We start from the raw sequence: 15,033 nt of genomic DNA on the forward strand, positions 1-15,033 counted from the left end.
AATGTAATAACACGTAGGAGGTCTTTTGCTATAGTTGAACCTTCTCCATAAAGAGCATCTAAAATATGTTGAGCTCTCAACCTATCTCTTCTATATGAGGTTCTTTTAAGGAATGATTTAATTCCCCCAAGGACATTGTCAATATCAACCACAAGGGAAGGTATTGAACACATGATACTCGGCATGGATGGTGGTGGCTTGTGTGGATGCATATCCTCAAATGCCTTCGTGGTAGCATCACCATATGGAGCAACCCCTAAAGACATTGTTTGATGTTGGTGTCTCCCCGTGTTCTATCCTCCTGAATGTACTCTTCTTTTTTGACTTGTTGCTCCAGCCTTGCATAGTCAACCAAGTTTTTAACAAGCTTGGCTATATCGTCTTTTATACCCCAAGCAGCTAATGTGCTTAGGATGTTACGATGTTGCAAGGACTTCCTGTTCCCACACCTACTTTCTTGCCTATTCTTAGGTCTGAATACTCGGCATGGATGGTGGTGGCTTGTGTGGATGCATATCCTCAAATGCCTTCGTGGTAGCATCACCATATGGAGCAACCCCTAAAGACATTGTTTGATGTTGGTGTCTCCCCGTGTTCTATCCTCCTGAATGTACTCTTCTTTTTTGACTTATTGCTCCAGCCTTGCATAGTCAACCAAGTTTTTAACAAGCTTGGCTATATCGTCTTTTATACCCCAAGCAGCTAATGTGCTTAGGATGTTACGATGTTGCAAGGACTTCCTGTTCCCACACCTACTTTCTTGCCTATTCTTAGGTCTGAATACCTGAAGAGTACACCTAGAAAAAATTAACAATGTAACCCACATTTCAATGGATCCAAGATGAGCAGTCACCTTGGAAAGGGTTGCTTTCAAAGTCTTAGAGAAAGCCTGAGATAAATTAATAATGTAAAGCCCTCTCTTTCTCTCCAATACAAATCAACTCTTTCTCTCAAATACAAATCAAACATAGGAATAGAAAGCAAAGTTAATAATGTCAACCCCTCTCATGATCAAGAAGCCTTTGAAAACGATTTCCAACACACGTAAAGATCATATGTGAACAGATTGTTCGAACCACTGGTGTCGTGCCCTTCCTCACTGCTAATCTCCTTTCTTGATCCTCGATTGGGAAAGTTTTGAATGTTATTCGATTTCACTTGTTTCCCCTTTTTGGTTTTGATGTGGAGATACAAATTCAAATATTTAATCACAATTTTGCATATAGCTCTCAATTTGGTTAACACTGGTTTTGTGTACACAATTTTACATATAGCTCTCAATTTGTTTAACACTGGTTTTGTGCTCCTTTTAGTGTGGTTATCGATTTGTTTAACACAGAACCGATCATTTCATCAGTAACTCAGTTATTACTTTAAGACTCAGGTGACGAAAACTGTTCACCCTTTGTTATACGTAGATAATCAATTGGGCTCTAATTCTCTTCTCCATACACAAAACATTATCAACTTAGTAATTGTTCAATTGAATTTTGTACTTTTTAGTTATATAATGAAAAAAAATGAGTGTAAAAAAACAGAACTAACCACTAAAAAAAGTTACATGACTAAACCTATAATTTTTGTAAGACACAGGGACCACTTATGTTGTCGATACTTTCTTGAACATATATTACTTTAATATAAATTTTTCTGATAATATATTTAAGAGCATTTTGAAAAAAGTAAGCTTTTATCAAAGTAATATAGCATCAAACGTTGGCACAACAAAAAAATAAAACACAAAATCAAGACAAGTGTATTGCCAAAATGAAAAATAAGAAAAATAAAAACAAAATCTCTATCAAGAAACTAAATTTAAAAGGTTTAATAGGTAACAGGAGCAAGGATTTCAAGTTGGGAACCAAGTTTTTCCTGTGCAACCTTCTCAGCCTTGGCTCGCAGTTTGTTAAGCTGCTTCTTCCTTTCATACACCACTTGAGCCTTCTCTTTCCTCTTCTTCTCAAGATCCTGCAAGTATATATTACATATTCAGTTTCCATTGCTTATAGAAAAGTGTTACAATAATGAAAACACACTGAATGCAAAACAAAAAAAATATCTTACCTTGATTGTCTCATAATGATTCCATCCAACTTCGGATGAAAGCCTGCCAAGCAAGCAGTACTTGTGTCCAGCAGTTAACCTCAAAACCCTACAATTGTTTTAATAGATCAATAAAATATAACCTCAAAGGATGAACAGATAAGCTTCTCAGACACCTAATGCAAATTAGCTTATATGGTAATATAAATCTTCGTTTCAAATCCAGTTCATATAACATCAAAAAGAAACTCACTTGAGGGCATCAGGGATAACCATCCTCTTCTTCCTGTTGTAAGGAGTTGGGACTCCTTCATAAACCTTCAACCTTGCAAGTGCAGCAGCTCCACGCTTGGTCTTGTGTGGAATCATACTGTAAACAAAAAAAACATACATTTTTAAACATTCAAAGTCACACAAACAAACACCATTTCAATATTACAGTTTTAAATACACAAAGTTGAACAGTAGAGTTGCTATATTAACATAAATCATCTCAGATATAAATATATGAATTGATACTTCTACCTCTTACTGTATGAGGCATCAAATTACCAAATATTAATGAATAATTTCAAATTTGATAGAGTGCATGTCAGGATACATAAGAAGTCAGATTCTTGTTGTACCCAACTCCTATAACGAACGAAAACTTCAATACATAGCTAATTTGAGCATGATTTTCTTCTATTTAGACATGAAACGAAGGATTGTAGTGTGATTGTGCATGTAAAAAAAATCGCTAGAGCTATTCAGCAAGTGCAAATGTCTACGAATATTAGCAACAAAAAGTGATGGGTACGACTGTGTGTGACTGTGTTGGTGCATAAAATTGGGGTTTACCCTCGGATGGTACGCCACAGGATCTTCGAAGGAGCACGGAAGTGAATGGGACCGTGAGAAGGCTTGGTGTTCATACGCTTACGGAGAAAACGAAGGTACTTCATTTTCTGACGAACGAGACCACCGGAGAGGCAGATCTCTTCAGTGCGCACGACGGTGACTCGCTGGCCATTGAGAAGCTCCTTTGCCAAAATAGACGACAATCGGCCGAGCATATGGTGGCGGGCGTCCACCACTACCTCCTTTGCGCAAATACCTGATCCGGAAACCATTGTTGCAGCAGCTATGGGTTTACTTCTCCCTCTCTCTCGCCTCTCTTTCTCTCTCTCGATCGCTAATAGAAGTATATAAGATTAGGGTTGTAGGGTTTAAAAGACAGGCTGACAGGGTAACTATTTGCTGATGTAGGGCTGGGCTGTAAGCCCAGATACTCGCTTATTGGGCCAAATTGTAAACGACATGTATATGCTATAGAAATGGAATATGTTGGTTCGATTTCTTTTTGGTTATTATATGATAAAAAACAATTTTGAGATCCTTTGAACTTTGTTTTAGAATTAATCTTGATATAACTTAATAAGATTTGAAAAACAAAAAGTGTCTTTTAAGTCTAAGTCATTTAGAGTTCTTTAAGCAATAAGAATGTATGTATATGTATTAACAATCTTATTTTAAACAATGTTATAGCAAATGATGAGACAAAATACAAGTTATAGTGTTATAGAGTTCTCTAACATACTATAAAATTTAAAAAATTTCTATATTTTATAGAAGCTTACAAAAGTTGTTATGTTTAGAACATTTTAGAAACTCAAAACCTTCTATAATTCGTATATTGCTTCTTATTATAATAGTGACAAATTTTTAGGACGTATAAATATGTGAAGTTGATGTTGTTTGCATTTGTAATCATCAAGCATAAATCCTCAATAAATATAAAGTATTACTCAGAGAGTTTCTGAGTGTGTTTAAATATATTTTTTTATGAATGACAAGAATAAATCGTATGTATGTCAATTTTATTGATTCAGGAAAATCTCGGGCCACACATCATGTAACCATGTGGATCGGGAAATCATCCTTAAAGGTGTCTAGTTGACCATCCAAGAATTGAAAACATGTGACAGTTTTTTAAACGGCAATTGTATTAGTATTAGAAAAATCCTAGCAAGTTGTTAGGGGAAGTAATACAATAATTAACTCGTATTTAAAGCTAATGACGGATTTGTAGCAAATCTAATTAAAATAAATTATTCTTTCTTTTTTAAATCAACTGCATGTCTCGAGAAAAAAAAAAAAAAAAAAAAAAAAAAAAAAAAAAAAAAAAAACCATTACCATGTTATGAAAAATAGTATATTTTCACAGTTTTTGTTGAAATAAAAAAGAATGTGGTTCTGAAACCTCCAAGTGCCCAACGTATAAACAAAAATTACCACATCAAAGCATTGATTAACTTCATGATTGTCTTTAATATGATCCGCCACTAACAATCTTTCCTCCGCCATAGTAATCTAAAATTGTATCATATCTCACGATATAATTACTTTATCTCACACGTTTTTAGCTCTATCACAAATGATCAAGCCATGTTGATTGGTCTCAATTTCGAAAATACATATAAGACAAAGTTTAGAACCCAAGTCAATACCTTTTTTTATCCAAGTTTTCTCAAAGTATCAATTTAATTAATACAAACTTGTCATGCTAGGGTTCTTTTTGTTTTTAAAGGGTAAAAGGTTTTTAGTGTGTGGACCACATCTGCAGAATAAGAAGTTTACAAAACTTTTATAGCCTACAAGAAGAATATTACTTGTTTTTTAAAATCTCCATGCTGCTAAAAATAATTGATTTTTGTTTAAAGTAACAAGACTTTGAAAACATATTAATGAACAACGTTTGTAAATTTCCATTGTATTATCGAGTAATTAAAATGATACATTTCGAACACAATAACTAACAAATTTTAACAATTTACATATAATCAAAATAGCAAACAACAAGGTCATCTTAATTAAAGATGAGAATCATAAAAATCAAAGTTAGAACAATGTGCTCAGTCAATTTTGCCATTATACATTACATTGCGTAATCACATAAAAATCCTTAAAAATGTATTCGGACAACAATTAAATGCAAAATTGACTTTAATCATCGGTGTTTAACTTATAACACTTAACGTCCCTTTTCCTGTTTTGATCAGTTGGAGACTTAAGGATACCAAAGATAAGGTTTTGGGGAAAAACCTTTTGACACGGTGTGGTAGGTTGATGGTCGCAACGTGGTCATGCCACTTAAATGAAGAACGCGCCTAGTTGGTCACCACGACGTGGCGAGATGGTGACCACATCGTGGTTGTTGTTGCAACCCAAGCCTAAGACTTTAGGGTTTTTTTCCATATTTAAAGGCATTAACTCTTGGGTTAATTCATTTCCTCCAGCCTCCACCCTCCCAACTCGAAACCCTAACCTCATATTTGATGAATAAGCTTTTTCCCTTGGTTTTGATATTGTCATCATGATTTTTGTGAAGCTTTCGGAAGAATTTACTCCATCTTGGTGCAGGGAAGCATAAAGTTATCTTAAATCCATTGTCTTTTTCGAAATTCTAAGTCATTTGAGGTATAAAGTTTATACATTGACCTTTGTTCTTTTAGATTCAAGATTATGCTCATTTTGGTTGGTTTTGGTCAATTTTATGGATGTTCTAGGAGTTGAGGAAGTCCAAAGTTTGTTCTGGCATTTGCATTCATGTTAAGTGAGAAAGGTCCATGCTTGTGGTTAACTTGAGTTAATACACAGGGACTTGCCCATTAGAAAACTTAATGGACTTAGGATTTTAGATCGTGTTTTATGGTTGTGTCTAATTGGATAAAGTTGGACACTTGTAAGTCAATAAGAAGAACCAAATAATAGGTTGTGCATGGGTCGGTTTGGGTCGGTTTTGACCTAAAACCGAACCCAAACCGAAAATGATCGGTTTCTAAAAATTCAAACCCAAACCGAGACCCAAACCAATGGGTTCGGTTTATCGGTTTTCGGTTTTAAACTTCGGTTTCATGGTTCGGTTTTGGTTTTATAATTTAAACCAAATCTCAAACTTATTTCTAAATCCCAACTCAACCATAAACTATATAATGGAGAGGCCAAGTGATATTTAGATATCACAAGCGATGTGGGACTCAATAAGATAATAGAAAGAAAGAGGGTGGAAAGCTTATATAGAAGAGAATATTGGCCGAGTTTAGTAATTGGGGCGATGTGGGATGAACTTAACTCATTGCCAAAATAAATCGAGAAAAACAACACTAGAAAGATTCGAACCTGCGACGTTTCAAACAATTGCCGAACGCGTTAACCAGTGGAGCAATGCTTCAGCTTGTGTTTATAACCGAACCCAACCCGAAACTTTCGGTTTTTGAAAATTCTAAACCCAAACCGTTGGTTTATGCTTCGATTTCGGTTTTTTGGTTTCGGTTTTGTCGGTTTTTTTCGGTTTTTCGGTTTCCGGGTTCGGTTTTGCTCACCCCTACCAAATATGAGTTTAACAAAAGAAAGAAGAAAAGAGAAAAGAAAGGCGCGAGAGAAAATAAGGGAAAAGAAAGCAAAACACAATTTTCTTTCGTGTTTCCGAGTTGGAGAAAAGTGGAAGGAAATTGAATCATTTTGTTATTTCTTTCCAAATACTCCCAAATAAGAAGGAAAGTTAGGAGAGAAAGTGATAATTCAAATTCTTTCCACTTCATTTCACTTCTATCCTTTAATGAAACTCGAAAACACCAATCTATTTTATTTTCTTATCATTTCCACTCATTTCTTTTCCTTTATCTCGTTAAGTTGAACTCGGGAACATGGTGTTAATGAAGAAATGACATTCTGATTGAAACCACGGCGTGGCCAAGGAAGGCCCACGACATGGTGGCGTGTTGCATCACGATTGTTTTGTCTGGACTTGGCCACGATACGACCAAGGACTCACCACGACACAATGCTCGTTGACCGTTGATTTCTGTTGACCGTTAACGGTGTTAGTCATAAGGCACGACGTGGCCAAAGAAGGCCCACAACATGGTGGCGTGTTGCATCACAATTGTTTTGTCTGGACTTGGACACGATACGCCCAATGACTCACCACGACACAAAGCTCGTTGACCGTTGACCGTTAACGGTGTTAGTCACAAGGATCATTTGCATACAATGTTTGCTCCAAATTGACTAAGTATGCAAATCATAATAATAATAATAATAATAATAATAAGGGAAATTTTGAAAAAAAAAAAAAAAAAAAAAAAAAAAAAAAAAGGAACATTTGTGAAATTTTGTCTAAAAAATCATAAAAAATAGCTCTTCTCCGGCACTCCCTCGCATCTCCGGCGCACCTCTCGTTCCCTGGCGCACATCTTGCTCTCCGGTACTGATTCTTGCTTTCTAGTTGGTCGTCATTCTCCTTTTCCGGTATTGCTTCGCGATTTGTAGTTGGTCCACTCCTTTTTTCCAGTACCGATTCGCGATTTCCATTTGGTCTTCTCGGATATTGTGAAAATCGGTTTAGGGTTTGTGAAATATCTGTTAGTGTGAAAATTGTTTAAATCAATGCTGTAAAAACTGTTTCGGTTATAATCTGTCTTCTCTGGCACCATTTGCTTTTTTACTCTGTGATTAATCTGTCTTCTCCAACACCATTTAAAAATTACAAAGATTTATTGATTTCTGAAAATGGGTGTTAATTGCTTAATTCTCTTTTCAAATCGAAGTGGACAGATGCTCTACTGAAAATTGCTGATGATATGCTGAAATCAATAGGCAGTAGATGTAATATGCCACGTCTCACATGAACTAATGATTTTGAAAACAACAGATCTTGAAGAAGATGACGAATCAAAAGAGAAACAACTTTTTCAGCAGATTCATATTAACAATAACAGCGATTATGATATCACTTTCATGTTCATGTGTGAATTTCTCACATGCTGCTTCCTCGACTTCTTCTTCTTCTTCAGTGCACACCAACAACTGGGCAGTCTTGGTCTGCACCTCACGCTTCTGGTATTTTTCCTTTTTGTTTTTTGATTCTTCAGTCATTTCGATTACTCGATTACATGGTTAGGTCATGGTTTGAGACAGATTAAGTTTCAAGTTTTCCTTTTTTGTCCTCATTGCTACAGTAATCTAAGAACATGCTTGAAAATTGAAATTAATAAACTTAGGAGTTCCAGGACAGCAGATTTTATGGAATTTGATATAAGGTTCCTTTTTGGATTTCAACAGAAAATTATCTCTTTTCCCATTGATGACCATCACAAAACACTGTATAGTTTAGTTTGGTCTTCCACTCTTCCTGTTTATAATATCTGATAGGAAGGTTCCTTTGTAGCACTCTTGACCTTTTTGAATTAACAAAGTGTGATTATCTTTCAGGTTTAATTATCGGCATATGGCAAACACTTTATCCTTGTATAGGTATATGGTGTTTCATCATAATCTTATATTTGTGTTAACTTTATAATTCACACCCTGTTGACATTTCTCTGTCATTCTTTCTCTTAATCTTCTTGTATAGGACTGTGAAACGACTAGGGATACCTGATGAGAGGATCATTCTTATGTTAGCAGATGACATGGCTTGCAATTCCCGAAACAAATACCCTGCACAAGTTTTCAACAATGAAAATCATAGGCTTAACTTGTATGGAGATAATGTTGAGGTCAACTTTTGTGTCCAATTAGTTTACATACTTTTTGTTATTTACATAGCTGTTTTTTTTTTAGAGAAGATGTGCTGATTTTAGTACACTGCTATGTCAGGTAGACTATCGAGGTTATGAAGTGACAGTTGAGAACTTTTTGAGAGTTTTAACAGGTCGCCATGAAAATGCTGTTCCAAGATCCAAACGTCTTTTGAGTGATGAAGGAAGCCATATACTGTTATATATGACTGGACATGGAGGAGATGAGTTTCTGAAATTTCAAGACTCTGATGAACTTCAGAGTCATGATTTGGCTGATGCAGTCAAACAAATGAAAGAAAAGCGTAGGTCAGAAGTACCCATTTGAATGTTATGTTATCTCTTTTGTCATTGGTTGTAGATTGGTGACTTTATGTGTTCATGTTTTTTAGGTTCAAGGAACTGTTGATTATGGTAGATACATGTCAAGCTGCTACCCTCTTTTCCCAGGTATGGGTCCCTTTTATTCACCTAAAGTATTAAACATGGAAATAAATGGAAACATAACTTTATTCTTTTCTTTGTTTTCAGCTCCATTCACCTGGTGTTTTGGCTATTGGGAGTAGCATGAAAGGGGAAAACTCGTATTCACATCACTTAGATTCTGATGTGAGTGATATCCGGATTCTATGAAGTTGAAAATTTTGTAATTTGATATACAGAAATACTCCATGATTTTTAACTTCTATTGTTAATCCTGTGTGATACATATAGGTTGGTGTCTCTGTTGTGGATCGATTCACATTTTATACTTTAGCTTTCTTTGAGAGGCTCAACATGTATGACAATGCATCATTAATCAGGTATAAAAAAACATGTTGCATTTTGAAAAATCTGTTAAAGTTTTCTCGGCCTATTTTACTTCATTTTTCTTTGTTGTTTTGCAGTCTGTTTGGCTCTTTTAATCCAAATTTACTGCTGTCAACTGCATATTATCGAACAGATTTATACCAACAAGAATTGGAGAAGGTATATGCCATTTTTCATCACATCTCACAATTCCTAAAAAGGGAATTTCTGTGTTTTTTAAGGTCTAGCATTCATACAATCATACCACTGTTTCTTTCCTAAATTACAATAGTCCCTGTAGCTGTGGTGTATTGGTTTCTATGGATATGTTGTATCACTTTCATCGGTTGTCTTTTTTCGTCCTTAAACTACTTTTCATGATACATTTTGTCCCTAGGGTGTCTAACTATAGAACCATTAAGTTGACCGTTTTGCCCTCATATTCTCCATCTGGTTCATCTCTTTCTTCAAACTCCTAGAACCCAAGAATCAAATTCCCCAAAAATTGATAGCACTTATTATTTTTGCAAAATGATATTTGGTGGTTTTTATTTTATTGAGTTTGAGTTGTGTGTGTTTGTTGTTCAGGTACCCGTGACAAATTTCTTTGGTTCAGTGATGAAAGCAATCCACACTGGTTCTGCTTACAGAGGTAAGCCCAAATCTGATGTGTCATCAGATCCAGCTCCAAGAATAACAACTACTACTTCAGACTCTGAGAAACAAGTTGATCATCTGGAGACAAATGTAAGGATCTTTATTTCCACTTTACGAATAGATCTAAGCTAGTTATAACTAAATAACGTATGAAATTTATTCCATTCCTACATGAGCATGGAATGTAATTACTATTCCTGATTCCATTCCATCCAAGCAAAAACTCGCTTATATTGATGTTAAGTTTGTGTTCCTTCTTTCCTGTTATGTAAATGTTATCCAATGAAGGAAGGAGTGATAAGTGTATGATGGTGCAGGGGGTGAAAGTGAAACATGGAAATGGAAGTTGTCCTCATGCAGAATTATGGGATATGATGGTTGACAAGCTTCAAACTATCAAAAATGTTGACACCATTGTCAATTATGGTTTGCTTGGATTGTTGACCCTTGTGGCACTTTCCACCTGGCAATCATCATCATCATCATCATAGATAGATATAAAGGTCAGAAATAAAAATCCTCATTTTCATCACTTCACCTCACATTTTTCCTTGTCTTGTGCCCTAGAAAAAGTGTCGTATTTCAAAAGTTTAAAATCAAATATCCTTTAATGTAAAATGCGACTCTGTTCTTAATGCAACACTGTTTCACTTTTCAACAGGCTAAATATTTTGCATATGTTTTTTAGTCTTAAAATGAAAAATCGTTGCATATTTATGGATAATTAGTTTCAAAATTTTCCTATTTTATATGCCAAAATATGCAAGTAGTAACAGGAACAATTATTACATGGTACTATTTAGATGCTTATTTGAACAACAATGAAAATATAAATTTGAAACATTATGCACATATCGTATATAAAAAAAAAAAAAAAAGTGAGACATTATGCCTATATCGTATATTAAAAAAAAAAAAAAAAACAATTTGTTGTTGCATAAATGGGAAAAATGTGAAACGTTGTGCACATTTTAAACATATCATTATTATGCCCTTTTCTGATTCAAGTTTCAATTTAAATGACAGGTGTTGGGTTGCAAAAACAAAACATGTTAATGAGAAAAATTGAGACCTAAGAGCATCCGGTTATCTATATATGCAACTCTCAAGTAAATGGCCTTGGGTGGATCTTTTTACATCACATGGTTGGATTCCTAATCACACAATTTATTTTTGTAACTATGGTGAGCTTATTTTCTATCTAGTCAGAGTAATGAAACTTTTGGGGTTACAAATTTCCTATGGTACTAGAATATACGATTTCTAATACGAATCAATTTAACGTAATCTACTCAAGAAGCTTTAGTGCATATCTTTGTAGTGTTAATCATATAATCTGTTTTATTTTTATATATAGAAAGGATCATCTATAACTCTACATGATATAAAATCTTCTCACATATCTAGTTTTGTTTTGGACATTCTTTTCTTTTTGGTTGTTCATTGTTCAAGCATGTAGGTAGGTAGGTATTCACAATCTACATCAACATAAGTGAGTTTGTCACAACCCAAGTCTTATCTCATCACCACCTACCAAGTAACCATCTCAAAGATTTCTGCCACATACAATATTCCTCTCTTGGAACTATTGCATATTTACAGGTGATATCACTTGTGTGCGTGTATTTGTATCTATTCTCCGAGAAACTCAGAAAACATCATCTTTGTGAGGATCGATATTAACGAGAATTTGATGGATTAGCAAGTTATGTGAAATCATTGATTTTTATATGTAGAAAAGCAAGCTCACCCTTCATATGTGAAACAATCACTATATGCTTACTATTATGAATTAAGAGGCATATGTTCCTGTCAATATCGTACCTTATGATGGGACAAAGGGCATTCTAAAGGTTCTAGCTATGTTCATGAAACTTAAAGATATAAGTAATTAAGCCATATGACTCTTCTGTGCCAACACCATGAGACATTTACCTAAACATATTCCAAATTCAACACTTCACTCAAATGATCTAATAACCTACAGATATAGGATGAACATGTATGTGGTCATTTTTATGAAAGAGGGTGACACAATCCACATATATAACCTCCAAAGTATATTTATATTTGGAAGCCTGTCGAAGAATCATGAATGCCTAAAACCTAGCTAGCAACTTGCATCAATGGATAAGTTGAATGATATTCAAGATATGACTACAACTCCAACGCTGGTCTCAACAAACCAATCATCTGATATGCCGTTTATTGTCAATAAACCATAATCTAATGAAAATGTTTCAAATTGCCTAGATGATTATGGAAAGCAGTATGAAAGACTTTTAGCTAAGACAACAATGTTTGAAAGGAAGCATAAATCTTTGAGAGATAGGGGAACAATGCAAAGGAACATCATGTGACAAAAGGAGCATGCATATATGATGGAGAAAAGAAAGAGGAGGATTTAATGGCTTTTGAAGAGGACAGGACTTTCGAGCAACCATACATGAAAAATCTCGGTAATGGTATTGCAATTCATTGGGATCTATTCACCATGTATAATGTCAAATCGAAAACTTTGCTAATTACTTTGAAAATGAAAAATCTACAATGCTTGACTATTTGCATATGTGTTAATTTATTGATCATTTAAAACTTTGTTAAATGTAAGGCTAAATATGCAATCTACCCGACTATTTTTGTTAGAACAAGAACCGACAGTTCTTATATTATTGGTACTGGAACAGTAACAGCTTACACCAATTTCTAGAAATCTGGAACTGCTCTTGGAACCACCAAGACCGGTTACAGGTACCCAATTTCTTGAATTTTAAACTTCTTAGTTTATAAAATAGATAAATTATATCATAAGTAAAAAATAAAAACGGTATAAATATGAATTACATAGTATATTCTATAGATATTAGATATAAAACCAAAACAATTATAAAAACTTATATCTTTTAAATATACAACTATTAAAAAAAAGCATCTCCCACTTTTAAATTAAAAAAAAAAAAATCGTTCGGCAAACACAAGCAACTATAACACCAAGCAGTAAAAACACCAACAAGCAGCACAAAAAAAAAAAGCAACAAACAACAACAAGGTTTCCTGTTTAATATTGATCATAGAATGAATAAAGTTTGACAAAAAAAAAAAAAACAAAAAAACCCATCATTACAAATGCAGCGACAGAGGGAAAAAAAAACCTAATATTACCTCATTTATTGTGGTGTACCTCACAAAGCAATTACTTATTCCCTCCAAATGTATCGTAACCTGATTTCTATAATTGAAACTGGATAAGAAGCCCCCGCTTCGCGGGGGTTGGATTTGATACTTATGTCAAAGAAAATCGAAGGAAGACATTACGTTAAAGATGGTGTCATCGTTTATAAGTCGTTTGTCATGGAAGTATGATGCTATAATTGGTTGACTATGAAAGTATGATGCTTAAAAAATGAAGTAAAGTAAAAGCAAACTGAGATGTATTCTCTTTTTAAAACACTTAGGTACAAATTTAATTTAACCAAATTTAGTCTAAAGGCAGCACCAGCCCAAAAGCTGCCTCTCGTGGGTACTGCTCTAATTCCTCCTCTTTGACCTTTATCGGGTCTCCCTTGTAGCTTCAAACCCAATGGAATCTATAAATGAAGGAGAATTAGAAAACATATAAGAAAATGACCAATATACCCTTCAAAAAATTGGACTGCATAAAAATGCATTTCGTGGACCACATTCTATGTTATTACCTTCTATGCAGTCGGGTAGACCGGTTGATTGCTAGACGTGCTATGATGACTAAACTGGCTGCAACGGTTGAGAGCCGGAAGCATAATTGTTCATGACCCTGGAGTGTGAGGACTGCAAAGTACTTGACAGTTTCTTATATGTTTTGATTGATACAATGTCACATTAATAGCATTGGATGATACAAGGTCACATTAATAGTAAATAGCCTGTATAAACTGCATACAAATCCTGTTACCATGAAATGGCATCTTCATGAAGTCAAGCTACAACAATGGAGAAAAAAAAATAGAATAATAAACTTTGAATTTTTTGGATTCAAACATAAGTCTGTCTAAATCTGATTATTACCTACATTAACTTAAAACTGTAAAAACTGAATTTCATTAATAATATTGGATTTTATTAATATAATAATAATGTGCAGGGCCAATACGGTCCTAAAGATGAAAAAAAATTAATTTTATTAATATAAAAGGTGTGCAGGGGCAATATAGTCCTAAAATTGCAAACATTCTACACATTAATTTGAGAATATAACATGGAAAAAGGTTAAAATAGAAGCTAAACAAAAACTGGTAGCAAAAGTACCTAGCCCATGACTCCATTTCTTGCGTTGAAGTCCACACATTATCACAAGGAAAAAACTTAAGAAGGCTATGAAAATCAAAACATATTAACCTAATGTTAAGAAAAGGCAATTTAGTATGTTTAAAGTAGATAAATGTATAAAAGATCATTGCATCCACTTTTATTCGAGGATACACTTTTATGTAAGAATTAAGATGACGTTCCCTCATTCTTACTTTTAAACTCGACTATTACATTCCAACTTTCTAAGTAGATATTGATTTGTAACAAATTTACTATATACATACGACATGTACTTTTCCTTCAAATTTTGCATCTTTTCTTTATCAAATATTTGTTCAAATATTATTTGTGATAACAACTGATGGAGAAAAAAATGAAGAAACATGGCTTAAAGACATTACCTTTTGCATAAAAGGTAAGAAAAAGGGTCTATACTCTATGGCATCACTTCCATTTGGTGGCATAACGATTGTCATACTTGATATACTATAAAAATGGAAAATAAAAACACAAAAAAATAAATTTAGTCATAAGGAAAGATTTTGAAGCCTACATTTGATAAAAAAAAAAAAAATTTGAATGATTTTTTAAGCCTATGGTTGATAATCAAACTGAATGATACGGGAAAATTCAGTTGAAAAGCCCATCTTGGAACTTGTTTGATGCAAGTTTATCTCCCCGTGTCTTCTGAGTC

At 34.1% G+C, this 15,033-nt stretch overlaps 2 protein-coding genes across 2 annotated transcripts; one reads left to right on the top strand and one right to left on the bottom strand.

Annotated features, from left to right (window-relative positions):
• Window positions 1–1,671: 1,671 nt before the first annotated feature.
• LOC145048478 (large ribosomal subunit protein uL13w) lies at window positions 1,672–3,233 on the bottom strand. The gene is made up of 4 exons (XM_078996979.1): window positions 2,884–3,233; window positions 2,297–2,413; window positions 2,065–2,152; window positions 1,672–1,968 (listed from the first exon to the last, which is right to left on the bottom strand). The coding sequence occupies exons 1-4, from the start codon at window positions 3,153–3,155 to the stop codon at window positions 1,825–1,827; spliced, it is 621 nt and encodes a 206-aa protein (XP_078853105.1). The 5' UTR covers window positions 3,156–3,233; the 3' UTR covers window positions 1,672–1,824.
• Window positions 3,234–7,191: 3,958 nt separating this feature from the next.
• On the top strand, window positions 7,192–11,362 carry LOC145048480 (Peptidase C13 family). Its single transcript, XM_078996980.1, has 12 exons — window positions 7,192–7,291; window positions 7,739–7,926; window positions 8,299–8,340; window positions 8,441–8,585; window positions 8,686–8,915; window positions 8,999–9,056; window positions 9,138–9,215; window positions 9,321–9,409; window positions 9,494–9,575; window positions 9,984–10,142; window positions 10,370–10,555; window positions 11,079–11,362. The coding sequence occupies exons 2-11, from the start codon at window positions 7,751–7,753 to the stop codon at window positions 10,541–10,543; spliced, it is 1,233 nt and encodes a 410-aa protein (XP_078853106.1). The 5' UTR covers window positions 7,192–7,291; window positions 7,739–7,750; the 3' UTR covers window positions 10,544–10,555; window positions 11,079–11,362.
• The last annotated feature ends 3,671 nt before the right edge of the window (window positions 11,363–15,033 follow it).

Source organism: Lactuca saligna, chromosome 5 (assembly GCF_052625555.1).
Source record: "Lactuca saligna cultivar CGN05327 chromosome 5, ASM5262555v1, whole genome shotgun sequence".
NCBI lineage: Eukaryota > Viridiplantae > Streptophyta > Magnoliopsida > Asterales > Asteraceae > Lactuca > Lactuca saligna.